Consider the following 24323-nt stretch of genomic DNA (forward strand, 5'->3'; position numbering starts at 1 on the left):
ATCTTTCCTCCTCTGTCTCTCCCGATATCCAGCGGCTGTACAGAGACCGGCTGACTACAGCAAAGTAGGGTGGAGGCCGGAATATATAGGACCGTGGTTTTATTTCTGCCGTAAGACGACGTTTCACAACATTTTCGAAGGGGTATGTATCGACAAGCTAGGCATCTCGATTGAGCGAGCCTGTCCTGTGCAGAGGAGATGGCTGCACGGCTGAGGTGACGTCACTCTAGGGAAAAAGGAAATCTCGGGGAATAGTCACGAGACTTCTCGGGGAAGTGACGTAGCACGTTCACCTCGGCAATTGAGCAGATGGAAAAGTACAGAGGACATGTGACTCACACATGAGCGTACATCCATAAAAGTGAGCGTCATTGCGTGCGTGCACTTGTATGCGTGCTCGCGCTTTCGTGGTCTGCACAGTGTTGTGTGTTCGTCGTAGAAGCAGGGTGCATGTGATACAGACCAACTCTCTGATAGGTTTTTGCTGGATCTGTGGAAAATGTCTATTATTCTCCATGTGTTACAATGCAGTGTGATGTGCAGTGATTTTTAGATACGCCATAGCGCACTGGATGGTCCTGACTTTTTTTCTTCGCTTTGACCTTATCGCTTGGTGGAGTTTGGGGACAACTTGAGCTGGCATGATGGCTTACCTGGATGCAGGCTGAGGGTCAACTGTTCCTTGCTGCATGGCAAGGTTTGGGAACAAATTCAGTGGTGTCTGCAGGGGCATACTGTTGCTGTGGTCTCAGGTCTGCCAAATGCAGCTGGTCCCAGCCCTGAGGAGCAGGCATGGCAGTGCCCACCACTACTCCCTCTCCCAGGCATGCTTGTCTATTCCAGCATGGTTCCCTGCCTCTCCAGGCAGTTTGAGGCAGAGGAGAAGTGTGGTGACCAGATCCTGGGCTTGGCATCTGACATTACTTATAGTGTGGTAAGTGACGTACTCCCAGGTGGTCCACTCAGTGCCATTTACAGTGCAGCCTTTACACAGAAAGGTAATGTGGTGTGAGACAGTCTTACCAGCATTTGCCTTGTCATGTCTGCCCTCACAAATGTCAACAGTAGGGAAGCGGTGGATAAGGTGGCCACGCCTGCTGGCAGAATATCAGCACATTCCTTTTATGCAGTATAATCTGGTTACTTTTTTAGCAGATTTATTTACACCTTGTTTTTTTTGTCAATAAACCTGTAGCAGGTGTAACATTGTTCCCCTCCATCTGTATATCTGCTTGACTGGTCAGACAGTTTTTAGGCGTCCTTGTGATGATAAGGTCTGACAAACCACAAACTGAGTGGGGAAATTACAATGAACGCAGTACCACCCTCATTTCTCCAGTCCTCGCAAGTCAGTGACAAAAAGGTCAGATTTAAATCTGTGGGTGGTGGGCAGCCAGAGAAGGTGGCAGAACAGAGCCTGCTTGGACATAGTCTGACACAAAGGGGAAGTTAGATGGAATTCAGAAAGTCATAAATTCTCCCTTAAGAAAGTCTGCAGAAGACTCATTGGGCCCATTTGTAAAAAGCGTGAACATTACATTTAAGGAATGCACATCTGTCAGACAGAGAGTAGTGACATAAACTGGCCAGAATTAAGTTTCATACAATCTAGGGATGCACCGATACCCGTTTTAGGATATCGAGTACCGATATTCATCTTTCGGTACTCCCACTATCATGGAGCCGGCTTCCTGGCCAATCAGGAAGCCGGACGTGGGTCATTACCTGACGCCCGGCTTCTTGATTGTTAGGGACTCCATGCTGTTTGGCTGGCTTGATGTTGATTGGCTGGGAAGCTGGCTTTCCAGCCAATCAGCATCTAGCCGGCCTATCAGGGAAGCGGGTCCTGATTGGCTGGGAAGCCGGCTCCATGTTCCCTTATTGCACTGCCTGTCAGAGGAAATCTCCCTCTGACTGGAAGTTTTGGTATCCGGGGTAAGTAGCGGATCATTCGGGCGAGTACTAACCCAAATCGGTGCATCCCTAATACAATCTTCATAATTCGGGGTTGTGGTGGTGGAAAAGGGGTATGGAGGTGCAGTATGGAACAGGTGTATGAGTGTGATGTGGTGGAATAGGTGTTTGGGGGTGCTGTGGTGGAACAGGTGTACAAGGGTGCTGTGTGAAACAGGTGTATGGGTGCAGTAGTGGAAGAGGTGTGTGGAGGTGCTGTGTGGAACAATTGTATGGGTGTGAAGCGGTGGAACAGGTGTATGAAGCTGCAGCGAGGAACAGTGTATTGGCGTGCAATGGTGGAATAGTTGTGTGGGGGTGCCGTTGTGGAACAGGAGTACAGGGGTGATATGTTGGAACAGGTACGAGTTACGCTATGCACGCCACGACCACGCCGCGTATGCCACGCCCACCACACAAGCCAGACACACGCCCGCAGAGCACGCCGCCGCGACTTACAAGGGTTCAGAAACAGGTAAGGGAGACCAGTTTTAATGTTTCCTGTATAAAAAAAAAAAAAAAGCGGCACACTGAAGAACAACAGCAGCTATAGAGGAACAACAAATCCCAGCAATAATATATTAAACACCCTGTATAATGTATTATTGCTGGGACTTGTTGTTCCTCTATAGTTGGTGGTATTCTCAATTGCACTGTATAATGTATTATTGCTGGGATTTGTAGTTCCTCTATAACTGGTCAGTGGTAATCTGCATTGCGCAGTATAATCATTATACAGCGCAATGGAGAATACCACCAGCTATAGAGGACTACAAATCCCAGCAATAATACATTATATACAGCGCAATGGAGAATAATGCCAGCTACAGAGGACTACAAATCCCAGCAATAGTACATTATAGTATAATGTACTATTGCTACATTCCTCTATAGCTGCTGGTATTCTGCACTGCGCCGCTGTATAATGTACTATATTGCACACCACACTTTTTTTTTTACTTCCACCGCGCCAAGCTTGCTCCGGTGATGGACTACAATCTCAATACAAACTAGTAGTCCATCACTGGAGCCTTTTTTTTTCTTTTTTATCCGATTAACCGATTAATCGAACTTAATAATCGGCCAACTAATCGATTATGAAAATAATCGTTAGCTGCAGCCCTACTTAAGAGTCCCATCACATTCCTAATTGTACGATCTTTATCAAATTGCAATTTAATTCTGTTCAATAAATGTTGGTTGTCAGACCGTAAAACCGTGTCATATGGAAATATAGATGCAAATAGAATAGTTGCCATTATGGGTGTGTGCCTTAGAACATAATAAAATACTTCAACACCCCTCAGGCCCTTTGACTGGTTGAATACATTAGATATGTGTAATAGTGTGAATTACATGGCCTGCAGCTTCTTGTAAAAAAATCTTCCCCTCAATGCCCCCTTCACATCCATGAGATATTGCCCTCGGTGGCGGTCTTTGAGTACTGTGAGAGCCTGCAGTCAGTCTAGTCTGCAAAGTTGTTCCGCTGGGCCGCCACTCACAAAGCTCATATTACTATTATCCCACATTGATTTGCGTTCTGTGAATGGAGGAGGAGGAGGAGCAGTTGAATGATAGAATCTCCACTTCCCTTTCATAGAACATGATGCATTGTGGGATAATAGAATCAACGAATACAGTGCAGACTTTTTAGGTACCAAAACAGTCTAATTTAACTGATAACATTCTAGGTTTTTATTTAGCATGTATACAAATGAACTTCAAAACAGTCATCAACCCATATTAAAGTTTTACACAGCAACCAATTCTATTTTGTCCCCATACAACACATATTTGCTATCGACACATGAAAATTCTACCATATACAAAGAGTACATGAATAATCAGATGTCAGATCCAGTTGGAGGCCCTGGGCGTTCTTCAAAACCAATCAATGCTTACAGGCCATGGCAACCAGAGAGGTGAACTGTGGTTTATTTGTTGATGGATGAGAGCATTAGTCTCTTGTCCTGCGGGCCACAGCCTCACCTGGGATATAATGGCAGTGGGACCCCTTCTTGCCCTTGGGACCAAGTCTCCCATCCCTTCCATTTCACTACCCTGGACTTTCCTGTTCCCATATACACAGTACAGGACCCTAGAGGGAGACTGCATAGAAGCAGAAGCAGCTTATATTCCACCCAGGGGAAGTCCATAATGGTGCCAAATTAAGAAAAAGGGGCAGCAGCCCCTGCCCCCCAGAGCCCCATGTTATCCCTTTCAGGGACATAAGTAGATTCACTGGGCACCATGCAGGGACTAAGCCCTTGTTTACCTATACGTTAAATGATGTTGCATTCAGAGACAAGCTACCTTTTAAAAAGGGACATGCCCAATCTGATCTTCACCCTCCCCATTGGAACAACCCCCAGGAGTTGTTCCATGTGTAGGAGATGTGTAGAAGAAAGCTAATTAAGCCAGCACAGTAGAACCCTAATCATTATAATGATTGCTACAACAGACTCCAACTACTCAATTTAACCAACTGTTTTGTAACCCTGGTTTATAGTGGGACTATGAGTGGTATTTTGTAGGGATGCACGGATATATCGGCCGCCGAAAATGGCACTTTTAGCATAATGCCGAAAGTGCCATTTTCTGGCCGATACAGCGGTGCATCCATGATTTCTCACCTGGCCGCTACTGTGTCCCAGCGGGGAGGAGAGAAACTGTGAGTCAGCCGAGCGCTGCGGAAGGAGAGCGCTGTGAGCGGCCGGCATCTCACCTCCTACACCGCTCAGCCTCCTGTGACAGCGTGTCAGGAAGGAGAGTGGTAATCGCTGAGTGTTGGTAAATAATTGAGGACAGATTATGGTTACTATATCCTTAACCTCTTGCCGTCCGCCCGTAGTAAAAAAACGGACGGACGGCACTGCAGCATCTGCGGGTTGCCGTCTCCAGACGGCAATTTTTTTCTGCTCGCGCGCGCCCCCTAGAAAACGGGATGCAGAAAAAGACTGTGTCTTCAATCTTTTTCTATTTTAAAAAGGGAAATATCAGGGGTTTTAGACCCCCAATTTTTCCCCAAAGTCCCTAAAAGTACAAAATGAAAATATTTAATAAAAAAAGTAAAACATTTATAAAAAAAAATTTTTTGAAAAAGTTAAAATAAACATTTTCGGTTTCAGCCTGACTTTTTTTTTCATTTTGGTTTTGAAATTTTAATTTCGGTGCACCTCCAGTATTTTGTGTTGTACTGGTTTGCCAAATTCTGTATTGTACATTGTCTTATCTTTAAACCTTTCTTCTGTTTTTTTGTAACTGCAGACCTAGCTTCACCTGTTCCACGCTGCCCCCCCCATCTTTGTTTTCATCCCAGCTTTGTCTCCACCCCATACATGTTGTGTAAAGTGTTAAATGTAAAACATCAAAAATAAAACTTGGGGGGGAAAAAAGGTATAACGTGTTTCAGTTTTTATACGTTTCTGTGTAAAACATGGTAAAAATAACAGAAACACTACGAACTGCATTAACAATTTATTTAGTTATTACACATGTACAGTATTTGAAAAGCTTTTGTTAACCAAACTAAAAGTAACCATTCCTCAGCCACTGTGTAAATTATAAACAAATTTCAAGAGAACGATGAAATTCAACTAAACCTAACTAGGAGGTACAGAAAGTTAAGTTTGTATGATTTTTAACAATTATTTGAACATTTTTGTTGTTTTGGAAAGAGTACTGGAGAGGCAGAACATTTTTCATCCTTTTATTGCTGTGTGTAATAATTACATTTCCTTTTCTTGTCTTCAGGACAGGAAGTAAGGGGGAATTTAATGAACAAGGACATGCAGCAATAAAATACCTAGTGTAGTTCTGTTCCTTCCCCCCACCTAACGTTTTGGCTTGAGTTCTCATATAAGGCTTTTTAAAAGAAAAATTATTTCCAACAGTGGGTAGAGTGACTACTTAAATTGGATAATATATGACCTTCATCAATGGGGTTCTCCTATATCCGACTAATTTATTTGTAATGTTATGTACTCATTTGCTCGATAATAAATGGAGCACCATTAAAAAAATAGAAAGAATATGGCATCACAACAAACCTGCCAAGAGAGGGCCGCCAACCAAAACTCACAGATCAGGCAAGTAGGGCATTAATCAGAGAGACAACAAAGCCCAAAGATAACCCTGAGGGAGCTGCAAAACTCCACAGTGGAGATTGGAGTATTTGTCCATAGGACCACTTTAAAGGAGAACTATGAGGCGAGTGCTTTTCACTCACCTCATAGTTCTAGCCGACCTGTGACAATGAGACTGTCACAGGTCGGCTCAATAGATCGGGAGGTGAGCGAACACATACTGGCGTTCGCTCACCTCTTGATCCTGTCACGGCTCTCTGCCGTGACAGGGGAGGGGCTTCATTCCCCCCTCCGATCCGCCAGCGCTGACTGGTCAGAATTGAAGTAATGATGGATGGTGCAAAATACAGGGAAATTCTTGAGGGGAAACCTGTTTAAGTCTGCCAGAGATCTGAGACTGGGATGGGGGTTCACCTTGCAGTAATGACCCATTGAAAGTTGCCACTTTAACAAGTTTCCTCTTTGGGAAAATTCCCCCATATCTTGTTTCAATGACTACTGCCATTGGAACAAGTGTCTTCATTAGGAGAGTCCTCCCCCCCCCATCTCGTTTCAATGACTACTGTCAAATGATGGATCACCCATCTCATTCTTTTCTGATGACAACTGTCTGTGGGAAGGAAAAAAAAATTATATGACATATGGGATCTAACAACTACTCACCCAAAATGTTGAATGTTTGAAGTTCTACTTTAAACTTCTAAAGTTACTGGAGGAATTTTATCACCTCAGAGTGTTAACTATTATAAAGAGAACCTCACTAAAAAACAACAAAGAATTCCTAGGAGCTCTACCAGTGAACTAACACTCGAGAGAACCACTGCCAACATATTGCTCTGTGGGTTACAAACCGTGTCTACACAATAAAGGTGTCCCCTAATACCAATCCTAAATTTAAGAAAGGCTCATTTAGAGATAATGGCCACTGGTTCTAGGACCTTGTAAGGAATCCCTGTTGGTTAACATCGTATTCTTTTAGTGCTTTCGTTCTTCTCTCTTGCTGTAGGACACACAGCAGCTGAAGTTCTTTGGGAAGCTCAGAGCAGGAAATCTGTAAACAATAAAAACCTATGTCTTCAAAATACATGATTAAAATGGCTAAACAATAAAATAGGTTACAGCGTAACTAGGGATGTCCCGATACCGATGCTAGCATTGGAATCGGGCCCGATACAGGGCATTTTGACAAGTACTTGTACTTGTCAAAATGCCCCGATGCCTAGCGCTGAAGCTTGCGCTATGTTTTTTTTTTTTTACCTTCCGTGGTGGCTGGGGTCCTCTGGGCAGGCTGGAGGAGCGTTGCGTCACTGCTGTGGCAGGAGCTCCAGGTGGGGTCTAATGTAGTTGGCCGGCGACCTGGAGCTCCACCCACAGCAGTGACGCGACGCTCTGCCTCTCAGCGCCGCCGACGTCGTCCTCACATGAGGGAAAAAAAAAGCTATCGGCAGCTCGTGAGGCACCTCCATTGCACGTGGAGCGGTGACGGCGGGGGGCGTGGAGCAGTGACGGAGCTGGACTCATGGATCTGTGACAGGCTCTGTCACCTCCCTCCCCTGTCCCCAGCTCGTTCTTGTCACAGGAGTTCTAGCACAGTGCTGTGCTAGAACTCCTGTGTTGGAGGTGACAGGGCCAATAAAGAGTACCTGTCACCTCCAAATGCTATCACACAGGGGTTTGTTAGCCCATGTGTGATAGCAATAAATTTAAGTGAAAAAAATAGTTAGGAAAAGTAAAAAATAAAGTAAAAAAAATAACAACTGATTAAAATTGTAACTAAATGAAAATAAAAAATTAATAAAAAAAAGACAAGTAAAAATAATAAAATAAATTAAAAATGTTTACAAAGTAAATAAAAATTGAAAAAAAATGAAAACCAACGGTGGGGTGCAATCCATGACCGCCCGGTCATCGCGCACAAAACCGAGCAGATGGCTGGGCGGTCATGGAATCGCACACCACCGCCGATTGCGCTGGCAGTGCCCTTATTTTCTAATGGTACTCTATTCACGCCAGGCAGATTGCGCGGTTTCCCGCCGCAATACCGCCTGGGCGGTCCCGCACGATCGCAGTTGAAAACATGAATAGGTTAGATGTTTTATTGTTCTAAAACAGTCTTAAATTAAAGTTCTTCATAATCATAAACAAATTGGCCTAAAATCATTAGTCTATTGTTTTTTTTAAAATGTCACCTGTCCCTTTAAGGAAAGTATCTGTAATTGGTATCGGCAAGTATATGAGGGGAAGTACTTGTACTTGGTCTTAAAAAAGGGGTATCGGGACATCCCTAAGCGTAACTATGTAGGCCAGAATGGATGACCCCTCATTCTGAAACTACTACTTACCGGGCTTTCCTATTTATCCACCGTTTTCATTAATTTTGAGTTACTAACCTGAAGCAAGTATGCAAGAGTACAGATTTTACATTCTGCACATTTGTCCCATGCCAGTGCCTCAAAGTACTGAAGTCAGAGGCAGTCAGGTAAGGCTCCTAGCATTTTCAGGTCAGTAATACATCTTTTTGTCATAACAGTGTTTCTTTAAGCATACTAGATTATGTGTGTTTTTTAACAAAATCTCAAGCAAGGAAGCAGTGCACCTAAAGCCTAACTCTGGGCACCATAGCACTGTACTTCCACCCTCTCACCGGTATCAGCGATGTATGCATGATAGGCAGATGTGTTTCATACGTCTGCCTCTGTCTACGTCATTCTCAAAACGCAATCTGTGATGATGCTGCAGCCGTGCATTTTCTGAATGGCCAACCTTAGATGGGGGTGGAGGAATAACACCAGCTCTCGTGTATATCATACATGCAGCACTGATGGTGGAGGGCCAGAAGTACTGTACTGTCCAGTGAAACTGAAAGCAATCTTTTTAATCTGTTCAAAGAAAGCAGACAAGGCAGAGGTAAACACATACTAAGCCTTACAAAAGGCTGGTGCCCTGAGTCTTTTTCACTGGGTGCTCCTGCAACCACAAGAGGGAGATGAAGGGAAGATAAGAAAATGACTACTCATTATCTGAATACAAAGTTCATCCCTCTAATGGTGACTGGGAGCAGTTGCTGCAGGAAGAGAAGATGTAAACTATCTGCTTCCAGACTGTGTGTAAAAAGCCTGTTCAACCCTTGCAATTTTGCTTTTTTTATCAGAATACAGTTACAAAAAAAAATAAAAAGTGAATTTATTCTATAATTATTACAAACACTAGTAGCAAAGTAAATGGAAAGGAAGACACCCCGGCCGAACAAGACCTCGTCGTTTCGCTGTGACACAAATTAACAAGTCACACTATACAATAAGGTGAAGAGGGCAAAGTTTAGTGTGAAGGCATGGCCCTTTACATCATTGAGACTTTGGGATATTAATTAAATGTGGCCAGGCACTGTAGAGGAGCTAAGATTGTCAAATAACGCAGTCATGTGTCTGCAGAAGCTCTGTGTACTGAGAATCCAGATTGTAAGAGCCAGCACTGCCACATGAGAGGCTTAAAGTGTTTCTAATAACTTAATATAGATTTGTAAAACTGAGAAAGAACCACCTACAAACTTAGATGTAGGATTTGCAAGGATACTAGAGTTGACAGGGAAGCAAATTTGGTTGTCCTGTGTAGGACCGTTCAATCAAACAGTGCTGATCTAAGAATGGTCTCCTCCGACCCTCTCTATGTATGATGTACAGAAATGAATGGAAAATTCAACATGAAGGAACAGCATAGAGAGTAGTAACACTAAAGGAGCGAGCTTTTTGCAGCGGACATTAATCAGTTGTGATCTTATGGCATACGTCCTAAATGCTTTACTTAGGGTGTACATATTTAACAGCAAATCCCTGGCCATATTTACCAGCAAATCCTGGCTGCCATTTTGACAGCCAGAATTTGCCCTGTATCAAAAGCAGCAGCTGTAGCTGCTCCTGTGTAAATTGATACTTGCTAATCTCAAGTGTTAATAAGGGTAGCACACTGGCTTAGTGGTTACCATGTCTGCCTTGCATCTGCAAGGAGTTTGCATGTTCTCCCTGTGCTTGTGAGTTTCCTCCAGAGACATGTTGGAAGGTTAATTGGCTGCCGTATAAATCAGCCCTGTCTGCATGTGAGATAGGGACCTTAGCTTGTAAGCTCCTTGAGGGCAGGGACTGATGTGAATGTGCAGTATGTAAAGCTCTGTATATATTGTCGGTGCTATATAAATACCTGTAATAAAAATAGCTGCTCAAAGGGGGTGACCTTTAATGTGCATATGTGGCCAGTGAATGCAGCCCATCACCCTCCCATAAACACTCCTCTGTATCCCGCTTTGGTCACCTTTTTGTAAGTCCACTCCCATCCCCTCACCCTCCTCTAGCCACTCCCTTTAGACTCAATGTTTCAGGGATCACAACTGCAACATACCTGTCAACAGAGCCCACAGTCTTAATAGTTCTGCAATCTCTTGAAAAAAAAAAAAAAAACCCAAAGGCCTTTAGTTCATTTGTAAATAACTATGCTGTGCTTTGGAATAGAAACAGCATTGTCCCAATTCTAAATAGAACAAATTTAAGAATAAAATGTGCAACACTAGTTGTTTAAAACTATTCGTGGTTAATCACGTCTTGCTTTATAACCAAAAAGAATTGTTTTTGATAGTAGCATTTCTCTTAATAGTCTGCCTGTATGGGAGAGGTAAATAAAAAAAATCTACAAAACAAAAATAAGTGAACAAGTGGAAAGTGGCCTATAGGTGACATCCCTCCTTGACACTGAGAAACACAATGCTACTCTAACTGATGATGCTTAAACCTCCCTCTGGATGTATAGTGCTATCTATTAGCAATTTATTCTCTCCATACCAGCAGAGGAAGCACGTCATCCGTGTGTCTATAGATTGCATAGGCTATAAAAAAAAATAGGCTATAAATATAAGTAACAAATAGTTAATAAAATGTTTGACCAACCTCAGTCCTATTTAAAGCATTTGCTCTTCCTGGGTAAGGAGCATTAAGATAGCTGTTAACTAAAAGCGTAAAGTCAGCAAGCATGTTATCCAGCATGACTTGGCGCAAATCTAGGAGGTGCAATACTTCTAGAGCCAGTACTTTCAGCAAGGTAGCAGATATTGGACGGTCAGACCAGACGTTGGGGATTCCCTGCAAAGAAATATAAAACACCAGTTACAAGGACATTATAAATATGTGAAGTATGTTCCCCGATTTCTTTCTAGGCATCCTGAGTTGTAAAGTTGGCGATAAGACTGGCAACAGCAGAAGACAACAGTATTATCACAGTATTTGCAGTGGTGGTAACTGGGGAAAGGGTATGGGGGGGCATGGTTTTACTTTGTAAAAGTGATTATGCAGCTGTATAGGCTCCCTGATCACATGTATGAAAAGTGCTGAGGTGGCAAATTTAAAAATAAGTTACTGGTGCCTTTTGTAGCCAACAACTTCTTTTAAACCTCCACTTGCCATTATTTTTACTAGAAGTCATTGGCTGTCAAGAAGAGGGATAGCTAGAATATATTTCCCGTGCTTCAGAATGTAGTTAAACTTTAGGAATTGGCTTTCAGTACACAAGGTCAAACCTGAAAAATATGTGGGAAATGGTTATGCTGAACAAAGGGGCCAGTTTAGTCTATGAGAAGCATTTTCTTTGTTTTGTTTTCAAATCAGTGTTTCTTAAAGTTTTAAGCACAAATACAATAGAGACATACAAAAAGGAGTAGGTATACTTGGAACTCTGTTGACAGTTAAAGAATGATGTGAGGGAGAGAACAAAAATACCAGGGATGATTGCTAAGGGCTTGTTCACACCAAGTGCGGAACATATGCAGAGCAGTTACATTGGATGCATTTTTGATGTGTTCTGTATTCCAATGACATTTTGGGCTCTAATTAGCACCACAGTGTTTAGTTCCAGTGCATGTGGAAAAACCCACAGCATGCCCTATTTTTTGTGCTCTGGAATGCACCGAAACATAACATGCAAAAGCATCAAAAACGCATTCAAACGCTCTGGAATGCACTGGACTACACCTGAAAGCCCATTTTAAGCACACACAAAAAACGGACCAGAACGCATCAAAAATGTGTCAAAATGCACTGCATATGCAGAAACTCATCCAGATCTGGTCTGGATTTGGTGTAAACAAGCCCTCAGCAAGATCACTAGTTTAATAAAGAAAAAAAAAAAAAACAGGCCCGAGGCCCTGGTGCGCCCGCACCGCCTTTCAACGGCGGTAGTTCGCCACTGGATTGGAGCCCTTTACTCGGTCCCTTGAGCGTCTCTGCAGCGGTCTAGGAGCTCTCCTCTTGCACCGCTCACTCAGCCTCCTGTGACAGTGTGTGTCAGAGAGGAGAGCAGGCTACAAACACTCAGTGATCGAGTGTTTGTAGATACGCGATCAGTGATCATTTGTAGATAATTCGGGATATGGAATGTGGACTATATCCTCAATTATGAATGAATGGAAATGATCTATATCCCCTCCTGTTTATTCATAATTGTGGTTATAGTAAACATATTATATTCTCATGTTATGAATGAATAGGAACACTCATAGAGGATTCCTATTCATTGATAACAGGGGATACAGAAAAAGAGATTGAGGACTCTGTGTTCTCAATCTCTTTTTCTATTTTAAAAGGGAAATATCAGGGGTCTGTTAATACCCCTAATATTTCCCCGAAACCCTAAAACTAAAGTAAAAAATAAAAAAATTAAAAACGTTTATAAAAATAAAAATATTTTACAAATATGAAAAAAAAATCAAAATAAAAAACATTTTCGGTATTGGTTTCGGACTGACAATTATTTTTTATTTCGGTTTTTAAATTTCTTTTCCGGTGCACCTCTAGAAAACGCAAGACACTTAAAAGAGGAACGGAAAAAAATAGTAAGGAGAAAAAAAAAAGGTATCCAGACTTGGGGTCAATAATTGTGTGTACAGGGATTCAAATACGTAAGTGGGCGATGAATGTCAGATTAGGGTGAAATGATTAAGTTGTCTATGTAAAGGTGGCCATACACTCTACAACCATCGCAAGACTTTAGTCTTGCGATGGTTGTAAAGGGATTAAAAAAACGTACGATCTGCCTATCTTGGACAGGCAGATCGCACTCTCGATCATCGCAAGCCCACCCCCCTGAGGGGCGGGCTTCCGATGACCGCAATGCTGAACGGGCAGTGTGCGCGTGCGCACACCGGCCCGTTCAGCATTTATCTTCCGAGCACCGTTCTAACCAGCCGAGAATCGTACGATTCCCGGCTGGTTTTCGAACAGAAGACGTGCGACCGTACAGTAGAGACGGTCGCACGTCTCCGTTCACACTGCTCGATTATCGTACGAAAAACCGATCGCATACGATTATCGTACGATAATCGTGCAGTGTATGGGCACCTTAAGAACCATACCCCTGATTTACTTGAGCAATTGGCAGCTATCTCAGCTGGAGAGATTAAAGACGTGGCTATCACAACATTCCTAATTTGAGGCCAAAATTTCCGGTTCCAGGATCCGATACCCTTAGAATGTAGCCCAAGAGGAAAAAGTGGGTTATCCAATAGGGAAAGAAAAGGACTGGGCAATGTAGAAAGTCCAAATCCATCGCAGACCGCCAGAGAGGTTAAGCTATACACATTTTTACATATGGTTACTGTAAGAGTTTTGTGCTACATTGATGAAACACATCCTTGCATTGTCATAGTAACAAAAAGCATAGAGAAACACAGGCTAGAGCAGAAAATATCATCACAACTGACATCAATTGAAAAACCTGGTTGGCCCTCACCAAAGCTTTTGCTTACTATTCCTTATATCTTGAATTTAATAGTAAACAGTAAGTAGTCTGTCAACTCCAACAATATCCCTTTATATATATATATATATAATAGTTTGGGGTGATAAAAAAATATAGAAAGTAACAATTTTCTGCAAAATACACCAACCTTCATCAATGTTTGTTTGACGTTTAGAAAATTAACATGTGTAGATGGCATATTCAGATACCGAATCAAACAATCCTTCAAAGTAGCTGTGCGTTGGGGAAGGAAGCCACCAGTCTCCATTGAAAACAGGTACACATCACCCACCTGTTTTTTAAGAACACCAAAAAGATTATGATGTTATGAAAGATGTACAAGATTGTGCACAATATGAAATAAACCTGAATGGTTAATAATACAGACCATTACACAGAAGATACAATTCCTAAATATTACAAAAAAAAAAAAATCAGACTTCTGCTTTAAGTATAAGTGTAGTTATAATTTTTGAGCATAATGCTCCATCTTCTACTAGTAGAAAACACTTATTTGCTGACATACCTGTGTATCGAAAACATTAGTCAAGGTCACACCATACTGGTGGAACAAAATATCTGCTAGCAAACGACCATCATGGATGACCTAACAATAGAAAAATAATGTTGTATTCACCAGGTATGAAAAACATTACTGTACTGAGTGATATCTCACAGAAAACCTCCCATAGGTTAGTTGCGCCTGCTGTTAATACCAGGTTGATTCATTTGTATAACATTCATCAAACATATTCATCTTCTGTTCGATTGCATTGAATCAGCCACCATAATATGGCCACCCCTAATTGCATAGGATGTACTTAAAGTGAATTTAAAGGACATCCTCCCCCCCTCCCATGCTAGTAAGGACTTGCCTTAAATGATGCCTTTTGATCCGATCATCAACTTCTTTCCTGTAGTTTTCAGGAGTCCCTCCAGCGCTGGTGCCGGTTTCCGATCCAGCGCCGACTCCTCTCTCTTCCTGGCAGTTCCTGTCCCACTGAGTTTGTGCGGGTGCACGCTGCCTCCATTTACTTACCTTGGGGGGAATTTATCAAAACTGGAGCATATTTGCACTGCAACCAATCAGCTTCTATTTCTCATTTTCAAATCTCAACTGAGCAAACTGAAGAGAGATGCTGATTGGTTGCCGTGGGCAACTACACCAGATTTTGTCTGCTCGAGTTTTGATAAATTCCCCTCCTTGTCTCTCTCCTCGTCTCCTGGCCGAGAGATCTGTACTGTGCATGTGCCCGCCCCATGATCCTTTTTCAGATCTTCAGACGGGAGCGAGCGGCGGAGATCCAGGTAAGTTGCTTGCTAGCGGTAGATATATGCAAAAAGCGCTGAGGGTTTATATATCCTTTAACCCCAGGAAGATTTTATGTGCCTCATCTCGAGAGGTCCGCTGCTTTCAGAGTTCTGGAAGGTAGTTACCATGCTTATGTCTCTAATGCTACTCCTCCTCCCCTGTACACCTGAAGTTGATCTATTTGATATACTAGATGAGAGTATTGGCCATGTTGCACCAGAATATTTCTGAGAGAAATGCTGTTATAACCATAAAACTATAGCCATTAAATGAATGATCCAACCTTTTCACATCATAGCTCGGTGGAAATTTGTAATCAATCAGATTATCCCAGATGGAAAAAAAAATATGTATGGGAAGAGAAATTGCCCTCTCAAATTTCAGACCTATCGTGTTACTCTGTTCTCACTCCCAAGTTTGGAATTACCTACCCTGGTCCGAATGCCAGAACCACCACAGCCAATGTATGTTTTACCTCTCTGTATCATGACATTCACTTCAAGTATGCAATAAGGACTCACAAGAGACTGACTTTTTTTTTATTAAAAGGAGAACTATGAGGTGAGTGATTTTAACTCACCTCATAGTTCTAGCCGACGTGTGACAATGAAACTGTCACAGGCCGGCTCAGTAGATCGGGAAGTGAGCGAACACACACCGGCGCTCGCTCACTTCTCTATCCTGTGAGTCGGCAGAGAGCCGTGACAGGGGAGGGGCCATCCTTTCGCCAGTCAGCGCTGGAGGGTCGGACAAGGGAGGGGGGAATCCAGTCCCTCCCCTGTCTGATCCTCCAGCGCTGACTGGCGGAACGGACGGAGGAGGGGGTGGATAAAGCTGGCTCTGCCTCTAGATAGGCAGAGCCAGCTGTCACTCACGCAGCTGGGTGGATCCAGACATAATTGTCGGGATCCGCTCTGGCTGTGGCGTCTCAGTATACCGCGAGCTGTAGCTCGCGGTATACTGAGCTGTGGGTGACGGGAGGACGCTAGTTTGTGTCCTGCCGTTAGAACTATGGGGAAAAGCCCTAACCCCATAGTTCTCCTTTAAATGCTGTCATCTGTTCCCAGGTGATTCCACATACTTATTGTTACTATTTGATATTAATGTATTTCTATCCTTCGGTATAAATGTTTGAAAGATAAACAGAGTTTATAAAAATCCTGCAAGGTTTGTGGCTATCACTTCAGTTCACCACATCAAACTATATATGTATATCCTATATATGTTGAAGGGGATCTTGCAGGCCTTTGCCTGTTTTTTTACATGCGTCTGTGTTTCTGGTATTTTTTTCTGCACACGATCACATCTTTTTCCACACAATCTTCTCTCCTTTCTATCCCTTTCCTCCCACTGCAGTTAGGGTCAGTAGGTCAGTTCACAAAGCTTCATCATTTATTTTATCTGTATAAATACTTTCATTATCAAAACATTATGTACATAAATACCACTCCCTGTCCATGTGGGAAAGGGGAAATATCTATGAAGCGTTTGCAGACAGCAAAAAAACCTTCTTATTCTAGCCAAAACTGTGATAAGGAGGGGTGCTAAGGATGAGGAAAATGTGCTCTGTTTGATGCATCAGGAATGAAGTAGGCAGGCTGACAACACATGCATAGGAATTCAGACGAGCATACACTAGGGGAAATGATCAAAACTGGAGCAGACACAATCTGGAGCAGATGACCGTGGCAACCATTCAGCTTCTCTCTTTCATTTGCAAAGCTTAGCTGAACAAACTGAAGAGAGAAGCTGATTGGTTGCCATGGTCAACTGCTCCAGATGCTGTCTGCTCCAGTTGTCATAAATTCCCCCAATTGTGTGGTTAGGTCAAAGAGAAAGGAAAGAGCATACAAGATTTTTGGCCCATCAACAGTTTGGTTCATTAGACACTTAATTTCTTCATTACACAAAATTGGAAGTTTTTTATTTTTATTTATTCAAGCTTAATTAAAACAAACATTATACTGCTGGTCATAAACCAGAAAGTCTTGTCCTTGGACAGCCATGTCACTTGCTAATGAGAGTGAATGGACACCTTTGAATTTACAACGAATGTGCTAGTCTATTTATGAACATTGTACAAACCTTTAGGATGCTTTTGTCTTGCAGCATCACTTGAAGACCATTTTTGAAGACTCCTGGTCCCATGGTGAGGATATCAAAGAGGTAGACATGATTTCTGGTGGCCACCTAAAACAGAAGTTAACACAATTTCAAACAGGATGCAGTTCTTTGGACGATCAGAGACACATGTAGCGGTTTTGCAAAGAGTAATTGGCATAGAGACAACTGTCCATCTTTTCTTTCCCATCTGAACCAAGGTGCGGATGTGTTGCATGCATTGGAAGAGGTTTTCTACATTTTCTATACAAGCAAAGGGAAATGCAAGTCGTAAAGCCTGGAACATGCTACAGCAATGTAGCAGCAATCACACGCTCCCCATTCTACCATAGTAGTGTCAAATGGAAAAGGGATACACCCATCTCTGGAATTGCACACCGAGTGAAACTGACCGTAGCCAGTAAGCAAGCAAGATTTTGCGAATGTTCAGTTTCTAACCAATTGGCTAAAACACTGGTGCCCAACACAAGACCTGCCAGTGCTCAGTGTGTCATCTGCTGTGCTCCAGGAGCACAGGGCTGTTTAGGGCTTGTTCACACCAAATGCGGAGCAGATGCAGAGCAGTTACAGAAGCATCAAAAATGCATCCAATGTATTCCAATGGTATTTTGGGCTCTAGTTCACACCAGAGCGTTCAGTTCCAGAGTATGTGGAAAAACTGCAGCAGGCACTATTTTTCTGCTCTGGAACGCACCATAACGCATGCAAACACATACAAAACACATGCAAACACCCTGAAATCCCATTTTAGGCAAAAAATAATATTTATTTATTTTTAAACAGCCCGGAACGCGGCAACACACACTGCACTGCATGTGCAGAAACTCATGCAGATCTGGTCTGCATTTGGTGTGAACAAACCCTTATACTTCTAGAAGAACCGCTGTAAGCCCTCCTGTATAAGGGTAAAACAAAGTTGTCAGATTGTTAAATTGCCCTACACTATACAATCTGATTGCACAGTCTCTCTACAATTTCCTTTATATTTACCAAAACCATTTAATATATGGACAAACCTAAACAATCCATTCAATTTCTATCAAATCAGACAGGCCCCTGCACTACATAGTTGGTAGATCTAAAGGAGATTGTATAGTGTATGGTCAGCCTTGGTTTAGGAGAGCTGACAGATTGGGGTTTGCTTCTTTTAAAAAGCAAATCACGCAGTTTGCTTACACCATCATCTGCACCTTTCTGCTGCCATTCTCTCTGGCCACCTCTTTCCCATCTGACTAATCCTCTTCTGGCCATCTTCCTCCAACCCCAGCAGTCAGAACGCTCCTCTCCAGGTCATGTCACCCATGTTCAGAATGCACCTCTCCCTGCTGTGTCCCTTTTAGTCAGAATACTCCTCGTCTGGCCATGTCCCCCTCTGTCAAAACGCTTCTCTCCTGGTCATTTCCCCCCCAACAGGCAAACCATCTTGGCTCATCTCTCAGCCATGTCTCCCACAGTCAGAGCGCTCCATTTCTGGCCGTGTCCCCTACAGTCATACATCCTTTGCAGAAGACGTATATCCAAACCTCTGTCATTGTCCTTAGTGGTGAGACAAGTTGTTTTACATGCTGGTTTGTGAGTGTGCCGTGATGCCTTTCTACTGTTCTACTGTTCAAAGCCCATTTCGTGTGCACCTTACTGTATAACTGGTAACAAATTGTTGAGTGCGTTTGTCGTTTGTTTTGCTTTACCGATTTGGTGCAGCGACGCATGGGGTTTCTCAGCTGCCAATGGGATGTGCGGGATCCCTTGTATGTTTCCGTACCTTTAAGGAGGTGGGGCGTCCTCCTGACAGGCCTGCACCCAATTTGATATCTTCTGCCCCCATGTGCTCCAAGATGGAGACTCTCATAGTTTAGAGTTAGGAACGCACTATAAGAGGTGCCTTGGTGCGGCAGTGCGGCTTACACATCCTTTGCAGAAGACGTGTATCCAAACCTCTGTCATTGTCCTTAGTGGTGAGACAAGTTGCTTTACATGCTGGTTTGTGAGTGTGCCATGATGCCTTTCTACTGCCCTACAGTCATAACACTGCTGTCCCAATATTGTCCCCTGCAGTCAAAACGCTCCTTTCCCAACCATGTCACATGCATCAAGAACTCTTCTCTCCTGGCCATATTCCCCAGTCAGAGCACCCCTCTTCCAGTCATGTCCCGCCGTAGTCAAAACACTTGTTTTCCAGCCATGTCCCCCATTGTCATGGTCTCTCGGTCATGCCCTCCATTGTCAGAACACTCCTCTCTGTTCAGTGGTACTGGCAGATGTATAAGGTGTAGCTGCATCAACAGACATGCTGCAGTCCCCTGTACCAGTAAGGCTGCAGTGTAATACCTGCAGTGATGCTGCTGATCTTTAATCATCCACTTGTTATTTTTTTTTTTTTTACTAAGTGCAGTGGTCAAAAAAAATGAGAAGACAGAACACAGGGTGGGACTAAAAAGAGCCACATTGTTTCGCACAGTGATGTGCTTTGCACCTTGCAAATGTAGGGGTAGAATAACCTTTTTAGAGAAAGATGTGGTAAGACTTTGACATCTGAGCTGTGCAACCTGTAGAGATTAAGCCAGGAGGTCAGAGTGTTTTTAGGCCCTGCTGCTATGCCTGCACAGCAGCTAGCAAACCTACTGAGAAATCCACAAAATACATAGGTTTGCAAGTATGCATGCACTATTATTAACTTGCAATTTCAGAGTGTTTGCATTCACCCTTTTGCAGCCACCAATGGTGACAGTACAGACATGGGGACATACTTCAAGGCTGCACTGTTGGCTTTCCTGTGACCTTACAAATACTTCCACAGCCCCTCCCACCACCACCACCTTCATGGCAGGTGTCAGGATGGAGGGACATCTGTAAAGGACACTGGAAGTGATCAGCTCTGATCACTTCAGGTTTAGAGCCACTATTGTGATCTGTGGTTGATTCGCTTCAAAAAAAAAAAAAGTATTGGCAAAGACACTAGGGGGTCCAACAACCCCTGATGTCTACTAAAAGAAAGCTCGTCATCTGCACTATGGGGATTATCAGCCACTTTATGATAGTGATAAAGTTAAAAAAGGAAAAAAAGTTTTTAACCACTTCAAGACCAGGTGTATAGACCCCCTTCCTGGCCAGGCCATTTTTCAGTATTCAGCGCTGCGATACTTTGACTGAAGTTTATTCCGTCATGCAACGCTGTACTGAAATGAATTTTATACCATTTTTTGGGGACATATAGAGCTTTCTTTTGGTGGTATTTAATTACCACTGGGGGTTTTATTTTTTACTATAATTAGGAAAAATATACAGAAAATTTTGGGAAAAAAAAAAAGTATTTTTTTACATTATGTTAGGAAACATTTATTATTACCCAGTTTTTTGGTAAAATATAAAAGTCGGGGTCACGTCGGGTAAATAGACACCAAACATGTCAAGCTTTAAAATTGCGCGCACCCGCAAAATCGCAGAAAACTACCATACCCAAAATTGGCCATAGGCGACACTTTTAAAAGCTTTTACCGCTCATCAGTTTAGTGTTATCAGTGATTAATGGCCCTAGACTTATTGCTCTCACTGCGACGTTTGCAGCGATATGTAACATGTGCGGCGTAATCGTCTTTTTTGCACGTATGCGCCCCCGACGCATGTTTGCATGCATGTTTTGTTTTTTTATTCTTCTTTATGTGTAACTTTAAAAAAAAAAAATGGGGGGGGGACTTCATTTTTTTTACTAAACTTTATTGCGATCACATACAGGGCTAATAAAAAACCCCTATGTGATAGCAAAATATGTGACAGGTCCTCTTTATGGAGACATCAGGGGTCTCCAAGACCCCTAATGTCACCTAGGACCCCCCAAAAGAAGCTGATGAAGCACAGATCTGCTCCAACTCTGACCTCTGCGCTGTGCGTTACATTACTGACCTGGCGGAGTTAAGTCCGGGGCAGGGTAGGGGTTAGGTGGGGCAACTGGTGGCGAGTAACTTTTAAGGCCTGGCTAGTAGCTCGGGACTTGAAATTTTGAGCCCTGACATAAACCATATATTCAGTATTACAGCACTGCAACTGCCCTTGTCTGCTGGCTGATTGCTTATGATCAGATCTCTACTAATTGGGTCCAATTGGAAGGTGCTTGGCACTAGCTGGGCCAAAATTTAGAGGCAGCAACAAACCATGTAGTCAACTAGCTGATAGAGGGAATCATGGCAGTTTCAGTAATGTGTTTTTGACATATAAAACAGCTGTTTAATAGGACATGGAACTTTTGTCAAGTATTCTCTAAGTTATAATTAAACACTATATGTCAAAAATAAGAGATTACACACGGTACCTGCAGCCAACACAGTTTTTGATAGTGGCCTAATTTCAGGCAAGCAGCTGCTAAACTCAAGACCTTCTGTCTTTGGAGATGCCGAATCTAAAATAGAAAAAATTGAACATAATATCTGACTGAAAATGCTGAAAACTCCAAATTTCATCAGGCTGCGATACAAATTAGTCTTGAGCAGCAATTCCCAAACCTATCTGCCGTATTTCAAGTTCATATTTTCAGTTTTAAACCTTACATAAGTTGATTTGCAGCAAACCAGACCTAAAATGTTCCATAGTGTCAACCAATTAGTCATTACGATTGTAAAAATAGATCCAATAGAAAAAAAAAAAAAGTCAAACATCTTCCATTTCTACTACCGTGTATACTCTGCAAATTTTGTACTGCAATTATAATCATCAAAGTTGATAATAACTTACTGTGGGTTGAAACAAAGTCTGGAACTGGTCTATCACAGTATAAACCACCTCTTCAGTGTCAACTGTAACAGTACAAAATCTTTAGTCCAAGATATTAATTTTACATACAATGAATATCAAATCGTACCTGGTAAAGCTCAACAATAAAAATTGCATTTCAATAAAAAAAATAAAAAAAAAAATAAAATCACAGCTGAAAATGTGGTTTGCACTTACACGATTTTTACCATATGCACCTCTACTAATTACCTTCTTGTTTTTTCAAGGCTTTCGGGTACATTACATTTTCAAGCAGTGATACTCAAAGAAAATATGTACTTTATCTCCCCTGTGTAAAGCAAAAGTATCAACAGACAGCAACCTAGTATAGTTGTGTAGCCTCATAACTAATGTACCCTGGCAATGCTTTATAACTGAATACAATGTAAAACGCATAAATAAGTGCCACCATCTTGCCTTTCAAGCAAGAATGGCAATGCGATCTGTTAATCATGGAAAAAATCCTTTACAAAAACCTTTGTAAAATCTGGCCATGAAGGGAAGAGTTTACATCAGGGGTCTCAAACCTCTGGCCCTCCAGAACAACAAATCCCATGAGGCATTTCAAGATTCTCACAGCCACAGACATGACTCCCGAAGAGAGATGCATCATGGGATTTGTAGTTTCACCACAGCTGGAGGGCTGGAGGTTTGAGACCCCTGGTCTACATACTGAAATCATGAGCTATTAATTGGGATGGCTAGATGGTGGGGTCCTTGGGGTACCAGGAAAGTGTGTAACTGCCATACCATCTACAACACCAGTGTAGACTGTACTCAATAAGTACAAAGCTCGAAGAGCAGCTCCTCTTTAGCAGTTGGCGGGTACTACTGCTTATTCCTAGCATACTTGAAAGTTGAGAGAGTGACTAGCTGTATAAACCTTGTTGGCATATGGTGTTTGGCTACATACATTTGTAACAATTTTCAGATTTTAGGACACAAGCTTTCATAAAATGATGTTGTTGATTTATGACACCATGTACTTGTGAAAATGTTTTAATAAACAGAAGTGTTCAGTGCATCACATAACTTCTTTATCCTCTCTATGAATGCAGGAATAATAGTATTCAGGTGAAAGTAGGTTAGTGCTTTCATTGATCTTTCTAAAACACATGTAGTCATATAGGACTCCAGTGTTAATAAAGTTATGCTCTTTACACGTTAGGAAGTTTTAATTGCCACTGTGTATATACATTATTTTAAAATCGCTTACATTTTAAACATCCATATTCTCCTACTATTCTTAGTTGTTCAATATGTTAAAGCCTAGTTTATGGAATACACTTTTGGAAACCACACCAACTATACCACATACTCATACCCCTAGTTAAATCCCCCATGCCTCCCATGGTACTGAATCTGAACCTACCCATGCTCTTGGTTTCAGGGCATAGAGGTATCCCTAGAAAATGTTTCCAAATGTTGGAAACTAGTCAGAAAGGGACAGCCGGAATAGTACAGGTCTTGCGAAGGACATCTTACAGGGTATGGGAATGCATGGGGTGGGGGGCAACACACAGGAACCTCCTACACACCACACAGGAAACTGGTAGGTAATGTCTGCATCAAAAATAGGATTATAGTACTCACCGTAAAATCCTTTTCTCTCCGTTCATTGAAGGACACAGGCAACAGATCGTAGATCCTAGACAGCAGCCTGGGAGCTTCAAGAGATCCTAGGCAAGCAGCAATGCTAATAGCAGTTATGGACTGTGCCACGTGGTTAAAAGCTCATACACCACAGCAAAAAGGCAGAAATAACCTGTCTAAGCCTAGGAACTAGGATATCTGCCTGCGACTATGCAGAGGCAACTGATCCACCAAGGAACGGTGTGACTCTTATTTGGATATAGTCCTCGCAGCGTTGAAGACACTAATGTTCCGGAAGCACATACGGACTCTAAATGGGAAGACGTTGAAGCATGCCATGACCTCCGCAGACAGGCAGCAAGCAAGTTGCATACATCGTCTATAACAACCTTGCATAAGGCTGAAAAAAGGACTCAGGAAGTTCCAATGAAACCCTATCACTACAGTAGCCACAAAAGGGAGAACAAATCACAAATTAAATGCCCCAGGAAGTGAACATCGTGACCTACACTCCCAAGCCACCAGAGATGGAGGGATGTCCCCACTTTGAACTTGCCACACCAGAAATCATGCAGATAGCAAGAAGGGCCATGTGTCCCCCCGACCAGCCTGCTCAAGTCCCTATATACGATCCTCACTAAAATCACTCACAATGGAGCAGCGGCGTATTTACACTTTGTGCTGCCCCAGGCAAGACAGCCCCCTGCCGCTCCCCCCCC

The 24323-nt window shown here is 42.6% G+C and overlaps 1 protein-coding gene across 1 annotated transcript in view; it reads right to left on the reverse strand.

The window, feature by feature from the left end:
- Nucleotides 1-6969: 6969 nt before the first annotated feature.
- The window catches only part of EXD1 (exonuclease 3'-5' domain containing 1), a 29974-nt gene continuing 12620 nt past the window's right edge, over nucleotides 6970-24323 (reverse strand). Inside the window, exons 7-13 of the mRNA XM_018566037.1 lie at nucleotides 21973-22034; nucleotides 21554-21640; nucleotides 17212-17316; nucleotides 14341-14421; nucleotides 13963-14106; nucleotides 10973-11164; nucleotides 6970-7089 (exon numbers count right to left, since the gene is read on the reverse strand). Coding sequence (XP_018421539.1) covers nucleotides 6970-7089; nucleotides 10973-11164; nucleotides 13963-14106; nucleotides 14341-14421; nucleotides 17212-17316; nucleotides 21554-21640; nucleotides 21973-22034 — 791 coding nt within the window. The remainder of the gene's footprint in view (nucleotides 7090-10972; nucleotides 11165-13962; nucleotides 14107-14340; nucleotides 14422-17211; nucleotides 17317-21553; nucleotides 21641-21972; nucleotides 22035-24323) is intronic.

This window comes from Nanorana parkeri, unplaced genomic scaffold (genome assembly GCF_000935625.1).
Source record: "Nanorana parkeri isolate BGI_ZX_2015 unplaced genomic scaffold, ASM93562v1 scaffold910, whole genome shotgun sequence".
NCBI classification, from domain to species: domain Eukaryota; kingdom Metazoa; phylum Chordata; class Amphibia; order Anura; family Dicroglossidae; genus Nanorana; species Nanorana parkeri.